Here is a 19,819-nt window from a genome sequence, read left to right on the forward strand (position 1 = left end):
CATTTGTTAACATAAAAACATCAGATGTACTGAGCACTGCTGTCTCAGCTGCGGTTCAGATCTCCACAGCTGGCACATCTTTGTCGGGGCGGGGTGCTGTTACCCCATTTCAAGGGCGAGGAGCTGAGGCACAGACCAGTGGAAAAGCTTGCCCGCAGTTCTGCCGTCGTGCATGATGGGCGCCAGATTCGAGTGCGAGTAGTCGGACCCCAGCGTCCGATTTCTGAACCGTGGATGTAGAGCTTTTCTCCTGTATTCTCCCTGGTTGGATGAATTCTCTTTTTTTAGACTCGCTGAGTATGACGCTCACGTACTCAGAGAAGCCTGTTTCATGTTACGTGTGGATATTGTCGGAGGCTTTTAGAAAGACTGAGGGAGAACACCTGTGGTGTATGCCTCAGTTAGGAACAAAGAGAAATCCCTGTCTCTTCTGTTCCACAGTGTGTTGAAGCTGTAGCACATGCCGTGAGGCGATGAGGAGGTTTTTGTTACTCTATGCTACACAGAAAGGACAAGCGAAGGCCATAGCGGAAGAAATATGTGAAAAAGCATTCGCACATGGATTTTCCGCAGATCTTCACTGTATTAGTGAGTCAGATAAGGTGAGCGGCTGCTCATGGATTTTACTGTGTTTTATGCTCAGAGTATGTTGGTTGGGAGGTGATGTTAAACAGCAAAGTAAGCTGCTAAATGTCTCCATGCTTCCTTTTCTTTCAACACTTAGAAATTTATTTTATCAGCTCTTGTTAAGATTTGTCATTTTTTTAACATACAAGTGTACATTTGAATTTGACCCAACAGTTTCAAAAGCAAAAACAAGTAACTACTCAACTGTGAGGGGTAGTCGTAGTGCTTCCTTTCTCTCTCGTTGGCTGTGAGAACTAAACAGATGAGTGTTTGCTTGCACTTGTGTGTTTTTCAACTCACGAATCCCAAGTGCCCCGTTTGCATTTCCTCAAAATAAAGACTTTGCTGTTCATGTCAGAGTTCCTCCAAGTGAAGGACTAGGCAGTTCCTTTGTGGACTACAATTTAAAGCAGGAGTGGAAGTTCTAGAGAAGATTCAGCTTCTTTATGGCAGGGAATGCTTATTTTTAGGCTCAGTCTCTGCAGAAATTCCTACCTTAGGTCATGGAAGATTGTAACAGATCTGTATTCTTCTTTCAGTAAGTGTGATGGAGTTTTCTGGATTTTACTGTCTTCTACAAGTCAGTCTGTAGCAACTAGCAGGAGCTTTTTATATAAGGACAAGTTGATGTGCCAGCCACTAACACTTTAAAAATATCCCTCAGTACTTTAAAAATTCACCTCAGTGTAGCCGGTATACTCAAGTTCATAGTCTCCTCTGGCCTTTTCCACATCTGTAGTTCAAAGGACTAGACTGTCAGCAGCACAAGTGAATTATAAACTCCACTCATGGGAGAACCTTCATGTATCTGTATGTGTCAGGGTCAAGATGACTCCAGATGTAGCCACTCACCCCGCAGGGAGCATCCTGGAGGATTCCGCCAGTCAGCAGTTCCTGTAATCCTACAGCAACTTCGGTGTTGGTGTGGAGGGTGCCACACGCTAGAATATAATCTGAATCTGTTACTGTAAACAACAAGTTGTCAGCACCATATAACTAGCCCTGTTTGGCCCTTTGGGCTCACCTCACCACCTAGGCCAGCAGCTATTTGAACCTTAGGTGAATGCTGCCAGTCATGTTAGCGGTCCTGTTTGCTCTCCCCAGCTCATTGGTTTCTCTAGTTCTTGATCCACGTTTAAACAGATAGCTGTCTACTTGCTAGGTCATGGTAGTCCTTTTTAAGGCAAAGTTACATGAACTGTAAAAGTTCACTATACAGGGTGTGCTGTCTCCTGTAAGCATTGAATCACCTAGTAATCTGTTAGCTCAAATCCTTGTATCAGCATGAAGAAGAAGTGAATCCCTCAGTCAGATTCGATGATACACATGAGCAGTAGAGATCATGGAGTCATTAGGAATAGAGAGGGTGAAGTGTTCTCTTTGGAATATTTAAATTAGGTGAGGCTTAGAGTGAAGAAACTTATCTGTAAGTTGCCGACTTTTCTGCCGATGGTTTCCATTCCCCGCCTCCGTATTCCCAGCTCCCAGGATCCGGAGGGGGTGAGGAGTGGGCCAGGTTCCATGTTACCTGAGGAGTAACGCTTGCACTCCCCCTCCTCATCCTCTGCCGTGAGGCCTCGGGCAGCACACATGCCTGGTTCTTGATAGAGGAGATCTAGCTGGTTGCCTTGCTGATGTGTCAAGTCAGAACTATGTACAGCTGTAGATCCCTGACGCGTGGTCCTCGTTTTGTAGTATGATCTGAAAACTGAAACAGCGCCTCTCGTGGTGGTGGTTTCCACCACGGGCACTGGAGACCCGCCCGACACCGCGCGCAAGTTCGTGAAAGCAATACAGGACAAGGCCCTGCCGGGAGACTTCCTTGCTCACCTGCACTACGGATTACTGGGTATGGACCGTATTTGCGCTCTGCCGGTCCTCGGTTATTCCTGGTTTAATTCTGGTATCTGAATGTATCCTTCAAAACCATGATATAGAGTTGTGTAGATTTTGTTGTTGGTTTTCTGTTTACGGTTACATGTTTTCTATTTCTATGGTGTCCTGTGTTCTGTGAATGCCTCCCTTGTCTTCACTTCATAGCAGCTCCTCTGTGGAGCCCCTGGAATAGCATTTTTTTTTTTTTTTTTTTTTTTTTTTTAAGATTTGTATTTATTTGTCGGGACACCTGGGTGGCTCAGTTGGTTAAGCAGCGGCCTTCGGCTCAGGTCATGATCCCAGCGTCCTGGGATCGAGTCCCACATCGGGCTCCTTGCTCTGCAGGGAGCCTGCTTCTCCCTCTGACTCTGCCTTCCACTCTGTCTGCCTGTGCTCACTCTCACTCTCTCTCTCTCTTACAAATAAATAAATAAAATCTTTAAAAAAAAAAAAGATTTGTATTTATTTGACAGTGTAAGAGGGAACACAAGCAGGGGGAGCGGAGAGAGGGAAGCAGGCCTCCTGCTGAGCAGGGAGCCCGATGCGGGGCTCGATCCCAGGACCCTGCGATCATGACCTGAGGGGAAGGCAGATGCTCAATGGCTGAGCCACCCAGGCACCCCATTTACATTTTTTTAATTCAAGTTTTTTCTAATTTCTGTTTTCAAGAATGAACATGTATGTGTTGCTTTAAAAAATTCCTCAAAAAAGGTATCAACCATTCTAGTCACTGTTAGGCCATTTATGGACCTTCCCGTGCCCACTGCGATTGCTTACCCTGTTCTTTTTTTTTTTTTTTTTTTTTTTTAAAGATTTTATTTATTTGGCAGAGATCACAAGTGGGCAGAGAGGCAAGCAGAGAAAGAGCGAGGAGGAAGCAGGCTCCCCGCGGAGCAGAGAGCCCGATGTAGGACTTGATCCCAGGACCCTGAGATCATGACCTGAGCTGAAGGCAGAGGCTTTAACCCACTGAGCCACCCAGGTGCCCTGCTTACCCTGTTCTTTTTGTGAAAGTATGTGGAGATGATTAAACAACTGAGAAATTAACACTTTTAACCCTAAATTTTTAACCAAGTATGAAAATGTTAGTCCATTTTCTTGCCAGGAAACATAGGAGTTCCTATTTCACCTAACACAGAAATACAGGAAATTATACTGCAGACGTACCTGTCTATGCTCTCAATTAGGGGTCAGTAAAGTCTATAAAGGGCCAGAAGGTAACTGTCTTAGGCTTTGCAGACCATGTGTTCTTTGTAACAACTACTTAACTCTGTTGTTGTATCTGGAGAGCTGCCGTAAACTATGTGAACAAATGGGCTTGGCTGTGTTCCAGCACGACTTTATAAGGACAGTCCTTAGGGGGCACCTGGGTGGCTCAGTCCAGGAGTTGTATTTGGCCCACAGGATGTAGTTTGCACAAGATCAGAAGTCTGCAAATACAGATAACTGTTTTTTTTTTTTTTAAACCTATCTAATTTTTCTTTTAAGATTTCCATATTTTTTCACAGATTCATGGAAACAAAAATGTGAAAATATTTGTTAACAGTGGCCAAGAAGTGTTTCTATTTTGATGGGTCTGTTACTGTAATATTGTAAAATAGAAGGCAAATATTTGCATACTTAGTATATACCCAGGGCAAACCTCAGGAGACATGAAGGTGTGCATTATTAATCAGAGCATGGAATGGTATTGTTTTAAATATTTGTTCTGTATAGCTTCTTTAAATTTAAACCTTACCGTGTGTGCACTGATAACCCGTTTGGGCTCCCTAGGGCTGGGTGATTCGGAGTACACGTACTTCTGCAACGGCGGGAAGATCATTGACAAGCGACTTCAGGAGCTGGGTGCCAGACATTTCTATGACACGGGCCATGCGGATGACTGCGTGGGGTAAGAGCAGTGTGCTTCCCCTCCACATTTCCAGTCAGCCCCTCTTTCTACTACATGAAAGCTTGTGAGTTTATGAAATATGATGACTTTTGATTTAGCACTGAAGCTTTTATTTTAAAAGTTATTTTCCTTTTTTTTTTTTTTAGCTTTTTTTAGCCCTAGGACCAAAGATCAGCAAGGGCTTGATTTCTATATTCTGTTCACTTGAAGTGCCTCCAGATTCTGCTGAAAGAAGAAATCTGTAAAGATGCCCTGGAGGCATTTGTAGAAGTCCGCATTTTCTTTAGGAACTTCGATCGCCTGCATGTTTGCTTTCTGCCCTGCACACACAGAGACTGGATGCGGGTCCTCGCGCGGAGGCTGCCCATCCCGCCTGGCATCCCTGGCAGTGAGCGCAGGCCAGAAGCGTTCACGCGCCGGCACGCTATGGGCCCTGGCTCTCTCTTTACCGTCTTAATGGCTGCTTGCCCTCATGCCAGCCAGAAATCTAATTCCTGTTTGCATTAGTTCACTGGTGGTTTTACACCTCAGCATTTCACCCTCTGGGCCACCTTTGAACTCCTCTTGATGTGTTTATTCAGAGATCGAATGGATGTTGTCCTACAGCTAAGTTATCGTTCAGCCTCTGGCTATTTCAGCAGATGACAGCTGACCACCTCTTTTTTTTTTCCTACTTGGTGTGCATATTCTCACCGCTTGATCTTTGCTTATGAATGACGACAAATTCAGCACATGCTGTGCTTTTCTGCATAGCACCCTTGCTTGGGTATGCCGCAAACACTTCTGTTACTGCTTAGCCGGCCCTCCGCTCCCTCATGCTCCGTCTGTGAGGGCGACGCGCTGGTCTTTTCGCACGGCGCAGTGCGTATGTTCTTGATCGTGACGAAGCTCTGCCATATTGCCTCGCGTGTTCACCTTCTAGTCTGGTCTCCCATTATGTTGATTTCTTTGTGTGTGTTTTTGTGTTTCTTGTTTTTTGCCGGAGTCATGTTGCCTTTATTTATTGTCTTGTATGAGCCATGTGCTTGCTAACTTCTTACAGAACCCACGTGGCCTGTCACTGAATCCACATTTTCCTTCTCTTCAGTCTTTCAGTTGCCCTGTTCGTTTACTGGATCCAGCGTTAAAATTCCTGAAGGTGTTTTCATCAACCTGTAGCTCTTCAATTTTCAGCCTAACTACCTCGCTTGAGTTTGCCCTCTTCTAAAATTATTTTCAAGGAGATACCCTGGCGTAGTGTCGTAGCCCCCACACTGATGGGGACAAGGATGCAGAGTGGGGTCCAGTCGCCTGCCTGCAGATCCTTGATAGCCAACCGCCTTCACGGAGCACTGAAACCTTGGTCGTATTACTTACTTGTGTGCTCCACATTCTCCCTCTCTGAGAGGGGATAATAGTGTGTGTCGTGGAAGATTTGGGGGAGGAACAAATGACTTGATGCAGGTTGTCGTCTTAGAGTAATACTTGCCCTGCTGTAAGTGTGCCGTGAACATTAGCTCTCCTAGTGGACGTGTTAGCCACTTCGTGTTTTTGAGCTGCGAAGATGGCTTTTAAACGTAGCTGTCGTTGCTGAGCTCAGAGTTTTATGTCCTTGCTTTCCCAAAGGCTCTGAAGGATGGGTTTGTACTAACGAGATTATAGCCAGAGTCCCAGTAAGACAGAAGTCTGAAATGTGCCTTTTTCTGTCACTTAACTTTATGAATTAGGATTTACTTGACACCTCCTTTGAGTTGTGATTAAAAATGAAAAGGCTATGATTTCCAAGATTCTGATGCGTGGTTTCTTACTTGTTCAGTTAAAGTTTCTCCATTCGGGGAACGTAGGGAATATTATTGTTGGCTTGCCCTACTTTGTCTGTTAGTGAACACACTGCCACACTCTAAAACTTCTCTATGATTCATTCAGCTTTCCTACAGGAATATTAGGTTTTCTTTCTCTTGTGTTCAGACGCCCTGAAAATTTCATCAGAAATGTTCAGAACCCGTTAAAGGTTTGAACTCTTAGAATACCTAGCATTAATCCAGAGGGATTTCTTGGTGATATTTTAATTTGTAGGGGAAAAAATTCACTAAATTAGGGGGAAGAAATGATGTTGCATTTGACATATGTAATTATCACGTGATCCTAGAGTAGGCTTGGATTTGGGATAAGTTCTGTTATCCTCATCAGAATTTCGCAGGCCTACTTACAATTATAACTTCTTAAAATAGTACCAACTATATTTTAGGAAGTTAAGAGCAATCCCATTCATGCTACCTATTATTGAAATGGCTTCATTTCTGTTCTGACCTTTATGCTCAATTTTTTTACAGCTGAAGTTCTAACAAACACACTGTAATGCTTTTAACTTAAGCATAGGTATGTTTTGTATTCCGAATAATTATTATATTTAGTGTTTTTGACATTTGCATAGCGTTCTGCCAAGTAGACTGCCACTATCCCATGATTTTGTATTTAAATGGAGAACTTAGGCATTTTTTTTCCTTTTTTTATTGCAACAACCCAGTTTAGAACTTGTGGTGGAGCCATGGGTTGATGGACTCTGGGCTGCCCTCACGAAGCACTTCACGTCCAGTCGAGGAAAAGCGGAGAGAATCGGCGCTCTCAGGGTGGCATTGGATGCTTCCCAAAGGATGGATCCTCTGAAACCAGAATTACTACACATTGAATCACAAGTTGAACTTCTGAGATTAGGTGATCCACGGAGAAGGGATTCTGAGGCGCGGGGACAGAATGCAGTGGACGGAGGTCGGTCAGGTGCCCCAGTGGTGGAGTCGGAGTCCAAGTCCTCCTCGCTCACCCGCTCAGAACCGCCGCTCTCACAGGCGGCCCTGAGCATCCCTGCCGCGCCGCCCGAGTACCTGCACGTGCGCCTGCAGGAGTGTCCGGGCCAGGTAAGTGCTTTCCCCCTCCGGCCGCCGCCGGCTGCAGAACCTCCGCTTCCCAGAGCAGCCGCTTCGTCGGCCTCACTGCATTGCGGCAGGGCTCTGCAAGCCGGCCTGGTGGGCCCATGCGGCCTGCCTCGTGCCTCGGAAAGTAAGGCTTATCGGGACCCAGGCCTGCGCGTCCGTCCCCGTGTGGCCCGTGGCTTCTTCTGTGCCGCGGCGGCGGGGTTCGGGGGGTGGCAGAGGGGTGCCTGGAGGCGGGCGCGCCTGAGAAGGTTACTGTCTGGCCCCTTCCAGAGAAGGTGCCTGGGCAGAAGCGCTTGCATACCGTCATTTCTGTCTTTGAAGCAAGAATAGCTAAGAGCTCAGTTTCTCTGTCATTTTGGAGAATTCATTTGTTTCTTAATTTCTATGTGGGTCAGGTGATGTCAGGTGTTGTAGGCACTCAGGAAATGACCTCAGCTATATTTCTTGTTTCTTGATTTATTTTAATGAAGCACGGCCAGCATTTTAGAAGCAATTTAAGTACAACTTAGAAGCAATTTAAATACAGCTTTCTAGCCCTTAGAACTGTTGGCCAGCACCTGATAGGATAATGTTTTTCTAACATCTGCTTATGGTGTTTTCCTAGAGCATTCAGGCAAATGTGTTTATAGAAACAGCTGTCAGGTGTTGCTTTCCACTCACGCTCCCTTATTGTGCAAATTGCTTAGTTAAGTGAGGTACTTAGGGTAAGTATTTTTTCAGGCTTGGGAGTAGAGGGGAGTGAGCAGTGAGCCCCTGGCTGGACAGCGGGTGGGGGTGCGCGGGCAGGGTGAAGCGCCCCCGTTGCAGGCCGCAAGGACAGTGCGTGTGGCAGAGGCACAGGAACGTGAACGTTCCTGAGGAGGAGGGTCTGAGAAGGCTTGGGGTATGGCACAGGTCGTTAAAGAGGCTTCAGTTTCTGGTCATGTGGTGGAGAAATATTTAAGATCTCACCCAGTTAACGCATATTCGTGTACATTTACTCAAGGGGTATGCTTAGACTACAAGGGGTTGGAAAAAGATTTGGGGGGGCATCCTCTTGGGATCCTCACATTAGGGAACTGAGAAGGGGAGGAGGAAGCAGCACTGGGCAGAGTGGGCAGCTGAGCCTCAATGTCCTCTCGGCCAGGCCCGCTCCACACAGCGTCAGTTCCCCAGCGCTGTGTCTCAGATCCTGTGGGGTCTCCGGGTCTTGTGGTGCAGGCTGCAGGGGCTCTCGTCCACACCATTGCTCAGAACTGCTGCACAGCCCTTTCCTGCTTGGGCCCCCTCTCACAGCCGCTGCCCATTGTGTCCCCTGGTGCTTGGGTCAGCACTGTCATCCCAGGTGTGGCAAGTGCTGGTGCTTGCAGGACCTGAAAGGCATGCCAGCTCTTCTCCCGCTCTCCAGGAGACATGAGGTACAAGATGCACTAGCGTGTCCTGTACTGGAGGGGGCGTCCTGACGTGCCTCAGGCTGCTGGACTCCTGGAAAGTGGCCTCTCAGTCTGCACAGGGTCTGGCCTTTCCAGAAACTCCTACACACTGGCCACTTTGCACATTGCGTGTGAGTCGGTAGTGGGTAGTGGGTAGTGGGTAGCATAATGTTCCTAATGTCATGGGCTGACGTGACGTTCTGCGGGAGGTCCAGATGTTCTGCGTCGATTCAGGCTGTCCTGAAGCAGCTGGCAGGAGCATTATCACAATCTGGTGTCAAAATGGTAAATGGAAATTGTTCCAAGTGAAAGTGTGCCCCACTTTAGGGGTAGAGATGGAAAAGAGCCCAGCGGCTCACTCTGTCCACATGCCCTGTGCCTGAGGCCATTTTAATCCATCCTAGCAAAGGAAACCATCCATCGTGGAGGCCGTCACTGGGGCTACTGCTGGTGTTCCTTGCGCTTCATTGTTCTCCCCCAGCATCCGCCTGGTTGCGTGCAGGGACTGGGTTGGTGAGTTAGATGGAGACCATCCCTGGTCCTGTACGTTTTTAGGGGTTGTATTGATAACAGTATCGATACCTGCCATTCCTCAGGATGGAGTATTTTTCACTTTCTATTTGGGTGAGGGGAGAGGACAGCGTCAGATTTAGAGGCTTCCTCTTGGCCTCCCCCCTGTACAGCCCTTAGCCACAGGCCAAGAACTGAGTGGACCCATGGAACCAGCCCTGGCCCAGGATCCCCGTTTACAGCCTGGCCCTGTAGGTCGCACTCTAGTATGTGGCCCATGATGACACTTTGAGTTCCTGGGTAACAGCATAGCTGGACCCTCTTCTAGCAGTTCCTGGAGTATCTGGGTATTCCCCTTGGCCCAGTGTATCTTTTCTGCCTGAAAGAACTTGACCGAGTATGATCTCTGCGATGCTGCTGAGTCTCCCCCACCACCTCCCCTACCCATGGGAGACTGCGTTCAGCCACCCCTCCAGCCTTCCTGCTGGGATACTTAGGCCTCCCTCCAACACCCCACAGGACTTTGCTGACTAAGCGCTCCCACGTCCCTCTGGTCTTCGGTGGTCCGCCCTTATTCTTGGCCCGGTCCGTTAGCTCGGGCCGGCAGAGCGGCCAGCCCTGAACTCCTCCATGATGTCGGTGCCCCTCACCAGCACTGTCCTGTCGGCCTGGGCAATGGAGTGTGCTCTGGGCCCTCCAGGGAGCAGCAGCATCCCATAGGTTTTGGCTCTTCATAGTGTCATCCGTTTTACTCTGTCCACTTCTCTTTGCCTTTTACTCCTGTCATCTGGTGCTGGCCATGGAACTGTCAGCAGTTCTTCCTCATTTAGTGTGGACTTTAGCTTCCTCCTTGGCCTCATAACCATCTCTAGAGGCTGTTGCCAAGGTGCTAAAGCCAGTATCCTGAGATAGTGCTCCCAGTGAGCAAAACTTCTCTGTCCAAGTTGACATTCTACCCTTGTTGGCCCGGGACCTCAACGTTCCGTCTTGTGCACACGCTGCTGGTTTTTGCTGGTGCGGTTGCTGTGTCCTGCACACTCTTCAGAGCATAGTCCCTCTCCTGCCTTAGCTGGCCCAGCCCATCTGAGGCCTAGTGTGTCTGACTTGAGCCTCACTGGCCCAGCAGCCAGGAGAGGAGATGGGACTCAGGAGCGGGGATATGGGCCTGTCTTGCCGGACGGAGGTCTGAATGCGAGGAGGACATTCTTGCTCTTCTTAGGAAGAAGTAGTCACTTGTGCAGGCTCAGCAGGTTCAAGGACATCTAGGGAGTCGAGATTTTTGACCCACATGCCCCTCTCCCAGCTGCCAGCAGGCCATTCTTTGCCTCCCCGAGTCAGGTCTTAGCATTCTAGCAGCAGGAGATGAGCAGCTTCTTCGTGTGCTGCAGAGCTGTCCTCTGGCTTTCACACTTAGTGCTTAATTGTTCATTAATTGTTCTCAGTTTTTTTGCATTTTTTCCAGAGTTATCATGGAAGGCTGGCAATACCCACAATTCTGCAGGCCTTATCAGTGCCATTTCCCCATAGATCTCAAGCACCAGCTACTGCGTACACACTAATGCCTTCCCTCTTATGGTGTATCATCACACTTAGCTCGTGCACTGTCATCACCTTGTGCTCCCTCTCTCCCAACTGTCACCAGTGTTGTGTGCTCATTGTCAGCCAGGTGGGCTATGCAGCTCCAGACGCCCATGTAGCATCTTCCTTGAAACCGGGCTAGCGCCAGCTGTCACCAACTGGCTTCCTTTGAATAGAACTGTGTGATTATTTCTTAGGTTATCCCCTTGGGATCCTCACCTTGGGGAATGCAGAGGACAGAAGCAGGAGTGGGCACAGTGAGAAGTGCACTGTGATGTGTCCCAGCAAAGGCCCCGGCTAGCCTCAACAGGGTTCTCCAGAGCTAGGATGGCCCTTCAACATTGTCCTGAGTTGGGGCAAAGGGCTGGGCCTTTATAGTCCTCGATGAACCGTTGGATGTGGGCTGCCTCTGAAAAGGGGTATGACCTGGGAATGCTGAGGTCACTGAGATGACTCTGAGCTAGCTGAGGGCCATCTGCTGACAACCTTACCAGCAGCCTTGCCGAGGTCGGTCTTGGGCGGCATCTCCCAGTGTCCCATATGTCATGACTGTCAGGCTCTGAGTTTGATCCTTTTTCTAGTTTTTCCACATAGCCATTTATCCACTATTAACTGATGAGCATTTTGTAAGTTTCTGTCTTCAACAGAACTTAGAAATATCGAGTTAGAAAAGAAGCAGACGTAGTGCAATGAATTGGGTTTCTTTGCAGTTTCCCAAGACCTATGCTATCTAATATAAAAGCTGCTAGTCATGTGTGACCACTCAAATTCAAATAAATGAAAATAAAACTAAGAATTCAGGGGTTTAGGCACATCTGGCTAGTGGCTCCTGTACTGACGGACGTAGGTGTGGAACATTCCCACGCCAGGGCCCGCCACTCTGCAGCTTCTTGTGAACCTTTCTTCAGGCGTCTTCCAGCCCTAAATGTCCTTCCTTTTAGAATCTCCTTCCTGAAACTGTGCATGCATATGGTCTCCTTTTGCATGGTTTATTTTGGAATACTCTTAGACCTTCACAGGAAAATGCTGGTATCTGTTATTTTCAATATATACATCCCAGAAATTTAATCAAGGAGTTTAAGTCAAATGATAGTCAAGGAGTTTAAGATACGGATGAGCTCTCTCTTCTGAAAGATTGAGAGGCCTATGTCTGTAGCCATCTGTCTTAGATAAGAATACTTCAATATCTAGGACGTTTTATAAAATCCTATTGATCTTACCTGGTCACTAAGTGAAGCAATGGCGAATAAGATAGAAAATTGCATTTAGTAATATTTTATCACATTTGTTTCTCAAGGAGGAAAGCCAAGCATCTGTGACTTCAGTGGATCCAATTTTTCAAGTTCCAATTTCAAAGGCAGTTCAACTGACTACAAATGATGCCGTAAAAACCACTCTTCTGGTGGAATTGGACATTTCGGTAAGTTACAGAATTTATCTCTCAGCATTGTTGTCAGGAAGCGCGGAGACCTGCGTGCTGTCGTAGTCCACACGTTCGGGAGGGAGGAGCGCCTCTACAGGAGCTCTGGCCTCTCTACTCTTGACCCCTCGTTCTTCCTCCCCACCTCACACCCGTTCTTGTCACTTCAGGAAGGAGCTTAACATGAGGAGTGACCCCACAGGTGACTCAGTTTGAAAGACCAGCGTTGCTCCCTTACCCAGGAAGCCGCGGAAGAGTAATGGAGTCAGAGCAGCCTTTTCGGTGTGAGAGGAGTCCTGAGAAAGGCCCCTGCTCACCCGAGGTCAGCCAGTAGTTGGAAGTCGAGCTCAGGCCGGACGGGCCTACAGTGCTTCATTTTTTACAGTGATGGTCTCATTCCTTTGAGACTCTGGAAGAAGTCACAGCCCGCTCCCCACCCCGCAGGAAAATACTTACATAGAAACATTTTTCATGTAGCTTCGGAGGCTCCCGTGCTGCCTCTCACCTCCGTCCACGTCCACAAGCCCACCCCTGCCCCAAACCACTGGCCTCGGTTAAGAAGCCACCCGCTAATCCCGTAACCTCAGTAAAGCTTGACTTACGTCTTCGGAGTCACTCTGCTCTGTGTTTCGATGGAGGTGCTGGGAGGAGGGTTGTGCTTGCAGGAAAAGGTGTGTCAGGGCTGTGCGTGTAGATTTCAGTGAACCCCTCCTGGGGAACGGATGGCAGGCATCAAGACCAGGTGGTTTGCTTACATACTGTTGGATGTTCCACATTCCACATTTTAATATCCATATTGTTAAATACTCTTTGTCCACCAAAGCATTTGTTTTTTTATTCTGTTCTATACTCTTGTCATAAAGTGGTGAGGGTTGGCCAGTAGGTGGGGTCAGGCTGTGCCCGTCTCAGGCCAGGGCCGGGAGCACGTGTGGTCAGAGGCTGTCTCCGGATGCTGCCCTCGCGCTGCAGCCCTCCATAAACAGCCGTGCGGTGGGGGGCGGCTCGCCCAGCCCTCGTTCACGCACAGTGCCCAGCCAGGTGCTGCGGTGGCCTGTGCTCAGTCGGGAAAACTAGTGTCCTCTCCGACCCGTCGTCTTCCCCTACAGAAAGGAAATTGAGAACCAATGTGGGCAGCCCTAAATGGTTTCTCTCCCTCATCATGGATGTTTTCATAAGAGGGGTTTTTACATTGGTAAAACATTACTTACTGAGACACCTTAAATGAGAATAGTTTTAACTAATATGGTAAAAAATACTGAAATGATTTAAAGCAAAACACTGGATAACTGAGTTTTTTTTCTTTAAAGTGACTCTTTGGGTGCCTGGCTAGCATGTGACTCTTGATCTTGTGGTTATGAGTTTGAGGCCCGTAGTGTGTATAGAAATTACTTAAAATTAAAAAAAAAAATGATAATTTATAATGAAAGATTCAGGGCCACCTGGGTGGCTCAGTTGTTGGGTGTCTGCCTTCAGCTTGGGTCACGATCCCAGAGTCCTGGGATTGAGCCCCACATCAGGCTCCCTGTTTGGTGGGAAGCCTGCTTCTCCTTCTCCCACTCCCCCTGCTTGTGTTCCCTCTCTCACTGTGTCGCTGTCAAGTAAATAAAATCTTTAAAAAAAAAAGATTGTTCGGTTGGGCTCATTTGTTTTTTGCAGTTAGAATCATTTTGTTTCTAATTCATATTTTTAAAGGATCATATAGTAAAAAACATGCTTTTGTTACCCCATAACTAAAACTCTTTAACTCTTGGACTTTTTTTTTTTCTCTTTCATGTTGGTTGTTTCTAGAAAACAGATTTTTCCTATCAGCCTGGAGATGCCTTCAATGTGATCTGTCCCAACAGTGATTCTGAGGTACAAAACCTTCTCCAAAGACTGCAGCTCACGGACAGAAGAGAACACTGTGTCCACTTGAAAATTAAGGAAGACACAAAAAAGAAAGGTACACCCCTGATCTCTTCTTAGGATGTCATTGGGCTAATGGTGACAAGTCTAAGGACCCCCTCCCCAGCCCTTTTGTGATAGCTGCACAGGTGGTCTGAGGTTGGCCACGGGTTGGTGGACAGAATCCCAATACTCTCTCTGGTTTGTAGGTTTTTTAACTTCAGGTACACTGAATGAGAGGATGGTGGATTTTATGCTTATTTGGACACTACTGGACAGAAAAAATGTCCAGTAAGAATGCTGGAAACTCTGCATCCAGAATGTAGCTGTAGTCTTGGAGAAGCCGGTGGATTAGTTGAGTTGATTTGTTAGTTTGCTTTTTGAGTTAGCATTATTTTGTTTCTGAGTTATACAAGAGTAGTCCTAAAGTAAAAGTTTATTATATGAACCTTTTTAAAGTTTTTTTTAATCATGTGTATTTCTCATAGTATATTATTGCTGATTTAATATGTAAAACATTTTTTCATGATTAAAGGAAAATTTTGGGGCGCCTGGGTGGCTCAGTGGGTTAAGCCGCTGCCTTCGGCTCAGGTCATGATCTCAGGTTCCTGGGATCGAGTCCCGCATCGGGCTCTCTGCTCGGCAGGGGGCCTGCTTCCCTCTCTCTCTATCTGACTGCCTCTGTCTACTTGTGTTCTCCGTCTGTCAAATAAATAAATAAAATCTTTAAAAAAAAAAAAAAAAAAAAAAAAAAAAAAAAAGGAAAATTTTGGTTTTTTTTTTAAGTTATTTGCTTAGAATCTTGAACTGAAGTTCCATCAGTTTGAAATCCTTTTTGAGAATAATACGCAGTGTTAATGGACAAGTGCCATCTTTTGGGTTTTTGTTCCTTGGCTTTGGATAATTACCCTCTTGTTTGGCATACTTTGATTTGGTATCTTTATGAAACACACCAAAGATTTATCTTTGGTAGATTTAAGATGTGGCTAATAATGCTATTGAATTTATGATTCTTTTATTTATTTATTTTTTGTAAGGTATTTCTCCCCCCTGCATCCATTTTGAAAATTTTTTTGACTCCGCAAACATGGCCACAAATCATGTTTACATTGCTAGCACTGTAATGTGTACAGTTAATTGTTTTTTTAAGAAAGCAGAGATGTTTTGTTCTTTACTTTCTGTGTCACGGACTCTCTTCCTGTCTGTCTGAAAAGGAGCAGCCTTACCCCCGCACATACCTGACGGACGTTCTCTCCAGTTCATTCTGACTTGGTGCCTTGAAATACGAGCAGTTCCTAAAAAGGTACTTTTCTTTGGGTAACTATTTAAAAGTGTACTAGCGCTGTGTAGGATTTATTAAATCTGATATTTGCCCTTTGAAGGCTTCGAAAATAGGGCTTTCGAACCCATGTTTTCAGAAATGGAACCTAAAGGTACATTGTATTTTTGCAGTTGTCATAGATATTTTTGTGTTACGCTTGTATTGAAATTTTGTTTTGTATTGAAATAAGGTTTTTAAAGTAGCGCTTTTTCTTATTTTTACTGGATATCCACTTGATGTGCTACATTAATCAGTGATTCAGGTGACCCCACATGACCTTGTGTCACCCAGCTGCCCTTCACCTTGACCCTTTCTGTGACTGATGACAGGAAGCTTAGGAGAGTTCAGGCTTTCCCCAACTTGTCACCTGTTTAATGTTGAGATCTCTTCTTTGTGAAAGTACATAATTCTTTATTGTTAAGTCAGAATTCATCAGAAAACGTGAAAGATTCTGGGAGATTCGATTGATGTTTGCATGAACGTGGAGAGAATGAGGCACTAGATGTCAGCAGGGTTCCGGGAGCTGTCTTTTAAAATGTGCTCCTCTCTGGGCCTGTCCCTCCCATGGGTATGAATGGGGACACCTCCCAGCTGTGCTTTGCCACATTCGTATCGCCAGTGCCCGTAAATAGTGCTGTTATCAGGCTGCCCTCCACAAGGCCTTTTTTATGCTCTATCTTATTAATGTGCTTGTTGCATGCAGTCTTTGGGAAGCAAACTCCTTTAGAGAGAGGCTCAGACCTAGATATGATTTGAATAAATGTGGTAGTCACTGTGATGAGAACTTCTTGAATAAATACAGTCAGTTTCACAATTTTAGTTCAGCTCTACAGGTCATAAAGCACGTATAGGTAAACACGTTTTTCCTTACTATAAAAGTAACGCACTCATAAAAATTCTGGACACAGAATTAAGTAACTTGGGAAACAGAAGTCCTTTATAATCAAATCCTCAGGCTTAATGCTTGAATTTTGTTTTGCTAAGAAAAAAACGAGATCTTCTAGTATGTATGCTGTTCTGTCATGTCTTCTTTACCCAAATAGAACTCGGGAGTTTGTATACCCCAGCACGGAGAAGGTCTCTTACCAGAGGTCCGCGCAGAGACACGGGTGCACATTCATCCCACGCAGTTTCCCAAGATAGTTCCGCGTTTGGTTCTGAGCTGGCGTTTTGAAGAAGGCATGCGATGTGCTGGTCTCAGGGTAGTTTCGGCAGGGCTTCTGAGCAGGGCCGTGGGGACCTGTGGCCCTGACGAGGAGTGATCCCTGCTGAGGGAGTTCAGGACACAAAGGTGCTCGAGCCATGGAATAAAAAGTCCCTGTTAGCATTTCACTTAGCATTTGATGTAGTTTGTGTGCTTAATTGCTTTATTCTTAATCCTTGAGTAGTCAGAGCTATTTGGAATATGTTGAAACCAAAAGTCGTTATTGGCACGTTTGGTCTTTTGTCCAAGAGTTTGGACTTGGCTCTGTCTTTGGCACTTGGGATTCCGGATGTTGTTGCTTTGCTTTCTTCGTTTATATTCTCCTCCTCTTTCTCCAGTGAGTCTGAGATGACTAAGAGTCCGTGTGCAGGAGGCCCAGCTGGTCTTTTCAGCCTTCGTCCCGTGTCTGCATGCCTGGGGCCCACATGAAACTGCGTGTAGCCCCGGGAGCGAGCCTTTGCCTGCCTCCTGTGCCTTCCTGCAGCGGGGCCATCGGCTTAGCCCTGCTTCACACTTTCTTCCTGTGGGCAGCCCTCAGCCCACGCTTGCGTTCTGGCGCACCTTAGGCTTCAGAAGCCCCTGACCTCCTGGGTGTGCCCCTGTGTGCCCCTGTTGGGGTAGTTGGCCTCTTGCACGCTGTCCCTCGCCGGTGAGCCCTTGTCAGCATAGAGCTGTCATGCCCACTGCCTGTTTGTTGTATAAAGAGCACTAGCAGTTGTCAGATGGACGCAGAAGTCTGGCGTGGAATCATCCACTGAGAGAAGAACAAGCATTTCGTCTTGAGTTAAAGCAATGCGTTAGGAGATCGCTGGGCATTGTTACTCAGATATATCGGACACGTAATTTGAGATCATACTTGGGACTGATGAGGTTGGTTTAGGAAACAGGAAAGGTGGCTAAAAGGAGAACATGGAAGGTGATTTTTTTTAACAGGCTGACATTAAAGCAAATAAGTTAAATTCTCTTTTCTTGATCGAACTCCGAAGGGCGCTGTCACTTTTTCTTGGGTCACTGCGCACATCCCCATCTGGTTAGAATCCTAACCAGATTCTAGCAGCCTGACCGCACGAGGTACTTTCAGTCTGCTCCCTTTGCCTTGGCTGCAGGCGTTGCTACGAGCCCTCGTGGACCACACCAGCGACGGGCAGGAGAAGCGAAGGCTGCAGGAGCTGTGCAGCCGGGAGGGCGCGGCCGATTACAACCGTTTCGTGCGGGACGAGCGCGCCGGCCTGCTGGACCTCCTCCTCGCTTTCCCGTCCTGCCGGCCGCCGCTCCGTCTCCTGCTCGGTGAGTGCCGCTCCGCCGGCCCCTGCGCCAGCGGGCCTTCTGGCGCACAGCCCTCTGCTTGTCAGCCTCCCGCCAGAGGCTGTCTGGCACGTGGGGACACGTCTTACTGGGGAAACATCCGAGTGTGTTCAGGGCCTCCTGCGAGTGGGAAGGAATCCCTCTGCCGAGGTGGACTGGCTCCTGCTGCTTCCTCACCATCCTCACCAGCCCTTGCTCCCTCACCATAGCCAGCCCTAATTCTCTTTCCGGGGGTCAGTATGCAGCATCCTGTCTACTCAGCGGGTTTTCAGAAAGCTTTGTTGTTGTTGTTGTTGTTTTTTCAGTCCAGTGTTACCTAAAAATGAGTTTCCCAACGAAAAGAAAAGACATTTTTTTTTCTTCTTTTTCAAAGCTGAGGAACATTAGATGTAATTGACAGAGGTTAATGCAGTGTGCTGTCTGTGCGGAAGACAGAAAGGCTGCATCTGGCCAAGCTCATCTCCGGGATCGGTGAGGGCAGTGGGGGGAACCCCCCACCGCCGGCCATGCCAGGGCAAGTGGCCTTGTTCAGAGTGCTCCAGGCTTGAAGCCGGGACACGACCTGTCACCAAATGCTCAAATGTAAGGCGATTCTGGTTTTTGTCCTCACTGGCCCCTGGGGTCTTCATGCCCACAGAAGAGAGAAGATCTGCCTGAGGAACTGGGGTCAGCAGAGGGGGTTTTGGTGGTGACCTCGCTAGGGATCGGGGGCATTTATGAGGGGCAGCGACTGTGGGAACTGGACAGGATTCTTAAACCTTGAGTACTTCCTGCGCTGGCAATTTTCTCCTCTCCTCTCTCCTTCCCTGTGGGGACAAGTAATAAAGTCTCCAAAATTTGCATTTGTCTTCGGTGATAGGAAAATGTGTGTTGTGCTTTTCACTTTAAGGCTCCAGGATCCCCCGATGTCCAGTACAGTTCGGGGTACTCTCCTTTATTAAGTCAGATCCTGCTTTCTCTCCCTTTTATTATTCCTTTTCCCCCTCGAAATGGTGACGTTACTAAATGACGTGGCTCTTCCCACTTGCCTGTATTCAAACACACACTCCTCTCCTTCTCCGTTTAGAATGAATGCAGGGGTCGGGAGAATAATCAGAACAGATGTGGGGAAGTTGTTAGAACTCTTGTAAAGCTGTCCTGCGTATGACAGTGTTTCAGTTCTTTGTGTGGATTTGCTGTGTTGGTTTTTTTTTAAGCTTGTATATAACATTTATTATGTAGTTCTATAAAAAACTGATAAAAGCATTGAGACTTAAAGAAATTTATTTTCCACTTCTTTAAGTAAACATATTTAGAGCTTAGTATTATGTTGAGCTCTCTATTAAGCTTATTCTTTTATTTATTAAATTTTAGAAAGGTCTTTCTGAATCTTTGCCAGATAACTATTGAAAATATAACCTTGAACAGAAAAAAAATTCAGAGTTTGTGTGTGGGCAGTTAAGTATTCAAAGATCGATTCTTTGACCTGCTTTTACTTATTTATTTATTAAAAGATTTTATTTATGTATTTGATAGAGAGACAGTGAGAGAGGGAGCACAAGTAGGGGAAGCAGGAGAGGGAGAAGCAGGCTTCCTGCTGAGCAGGGAGACCGATGATGTGGGGCTCGATCCCCCGACCGTGGGTTCATGACCCGAGCCGAAGGCAGGTGCTTAACCGACTGCCACCCAGGCGCCCCTTTGTCCTGCTTTGAGAAGAGCCCCAATGTATGAGAAACCACTGGGGCCTGGGTAACTTAAAGGTTTTATCATGATGCTCTCATTTTGTTTTTATAGAAATATAAGAAGGAAAAATATTTCCTTTTTTTATTAAGAAGGAAAGATATTTTAAGCTTAGGTATTTCCCATTTCCCATAATCCTTAAAATAGTGATCTTTAACCTT

The 19,819-nt window shown here is 46.8% G+C and overlaps 1 protein-coding gene across 9 annotated transcripts in view; it reads left to right on the forward strand.

The window, feature by feature from the left end:
- The window catches only part of MTRR (5-methyltetrahydrofolate-homocysteine methyltransferase reductase), a 31,687-nt gene that overhangs the window by 1,323 nt on the left and 10,545 nt on the right, over nucleotides 1–19,819 (forward strand). For 8 of the 9 annotated variants that reach the window (XM_059416867.1, XM_059416868.1, XM_059416869.1 and 5 more), the window contains 8 exons: nucleotides 442–602; nucleotides 2,323–2,476; nucleotides 4,276–4,393; nucleotides 6,900–7,287; nucleotides 12,103–12,225; nucleotides 14,014–14,167; nucleotides 15,324–15,412; nucleotides 17,741–17,921. In XM_059416867.1, coding sequence (XP_059272850.1) covers nucleotides 474–602; nucleotides 2,323–2,476; nucleotides 4,276–4,393; nucleotides 6,900–7,287; nucleotides 12,103–12,225; nucleotides 14,014–14,167; nucleotides 15,324–15,412; nucleotides 17,741–17,921 — 1,336 coding nt within the window. In that variant the 5' untranslated portion in view covers nucleotides 442–473. The remainder of the gene's footprint in view (nucleotides 1–441; nucleotides 603–2,322; nucleotides 2,477–4,275; nucleotides 4,394–6,899; nucleotides 7,288–12,102; nucleotides 12,226–14,013; nucleotides 14,168–15,323; nucleotides 15,413–17,740; nucleotides 17,922–19,819) is intronic. The other variant, XM_059416872.1, reaches the window with a different exon arrangement.

This window comes from Mustela nigripes, chromosome 12 (assembly GCF_022355385.1).
Source record: "Mustela nigripes isolate SB6536 chromosome 12, MUSNIG.SB6536, whole genome shotgun sequence".
NCBI classification, from domain to species: Eukaryota; Metazoa; Chordata; class Mammalia; order Carnivora; family Mustelidae; genus Mustela; species Mustela nigripes.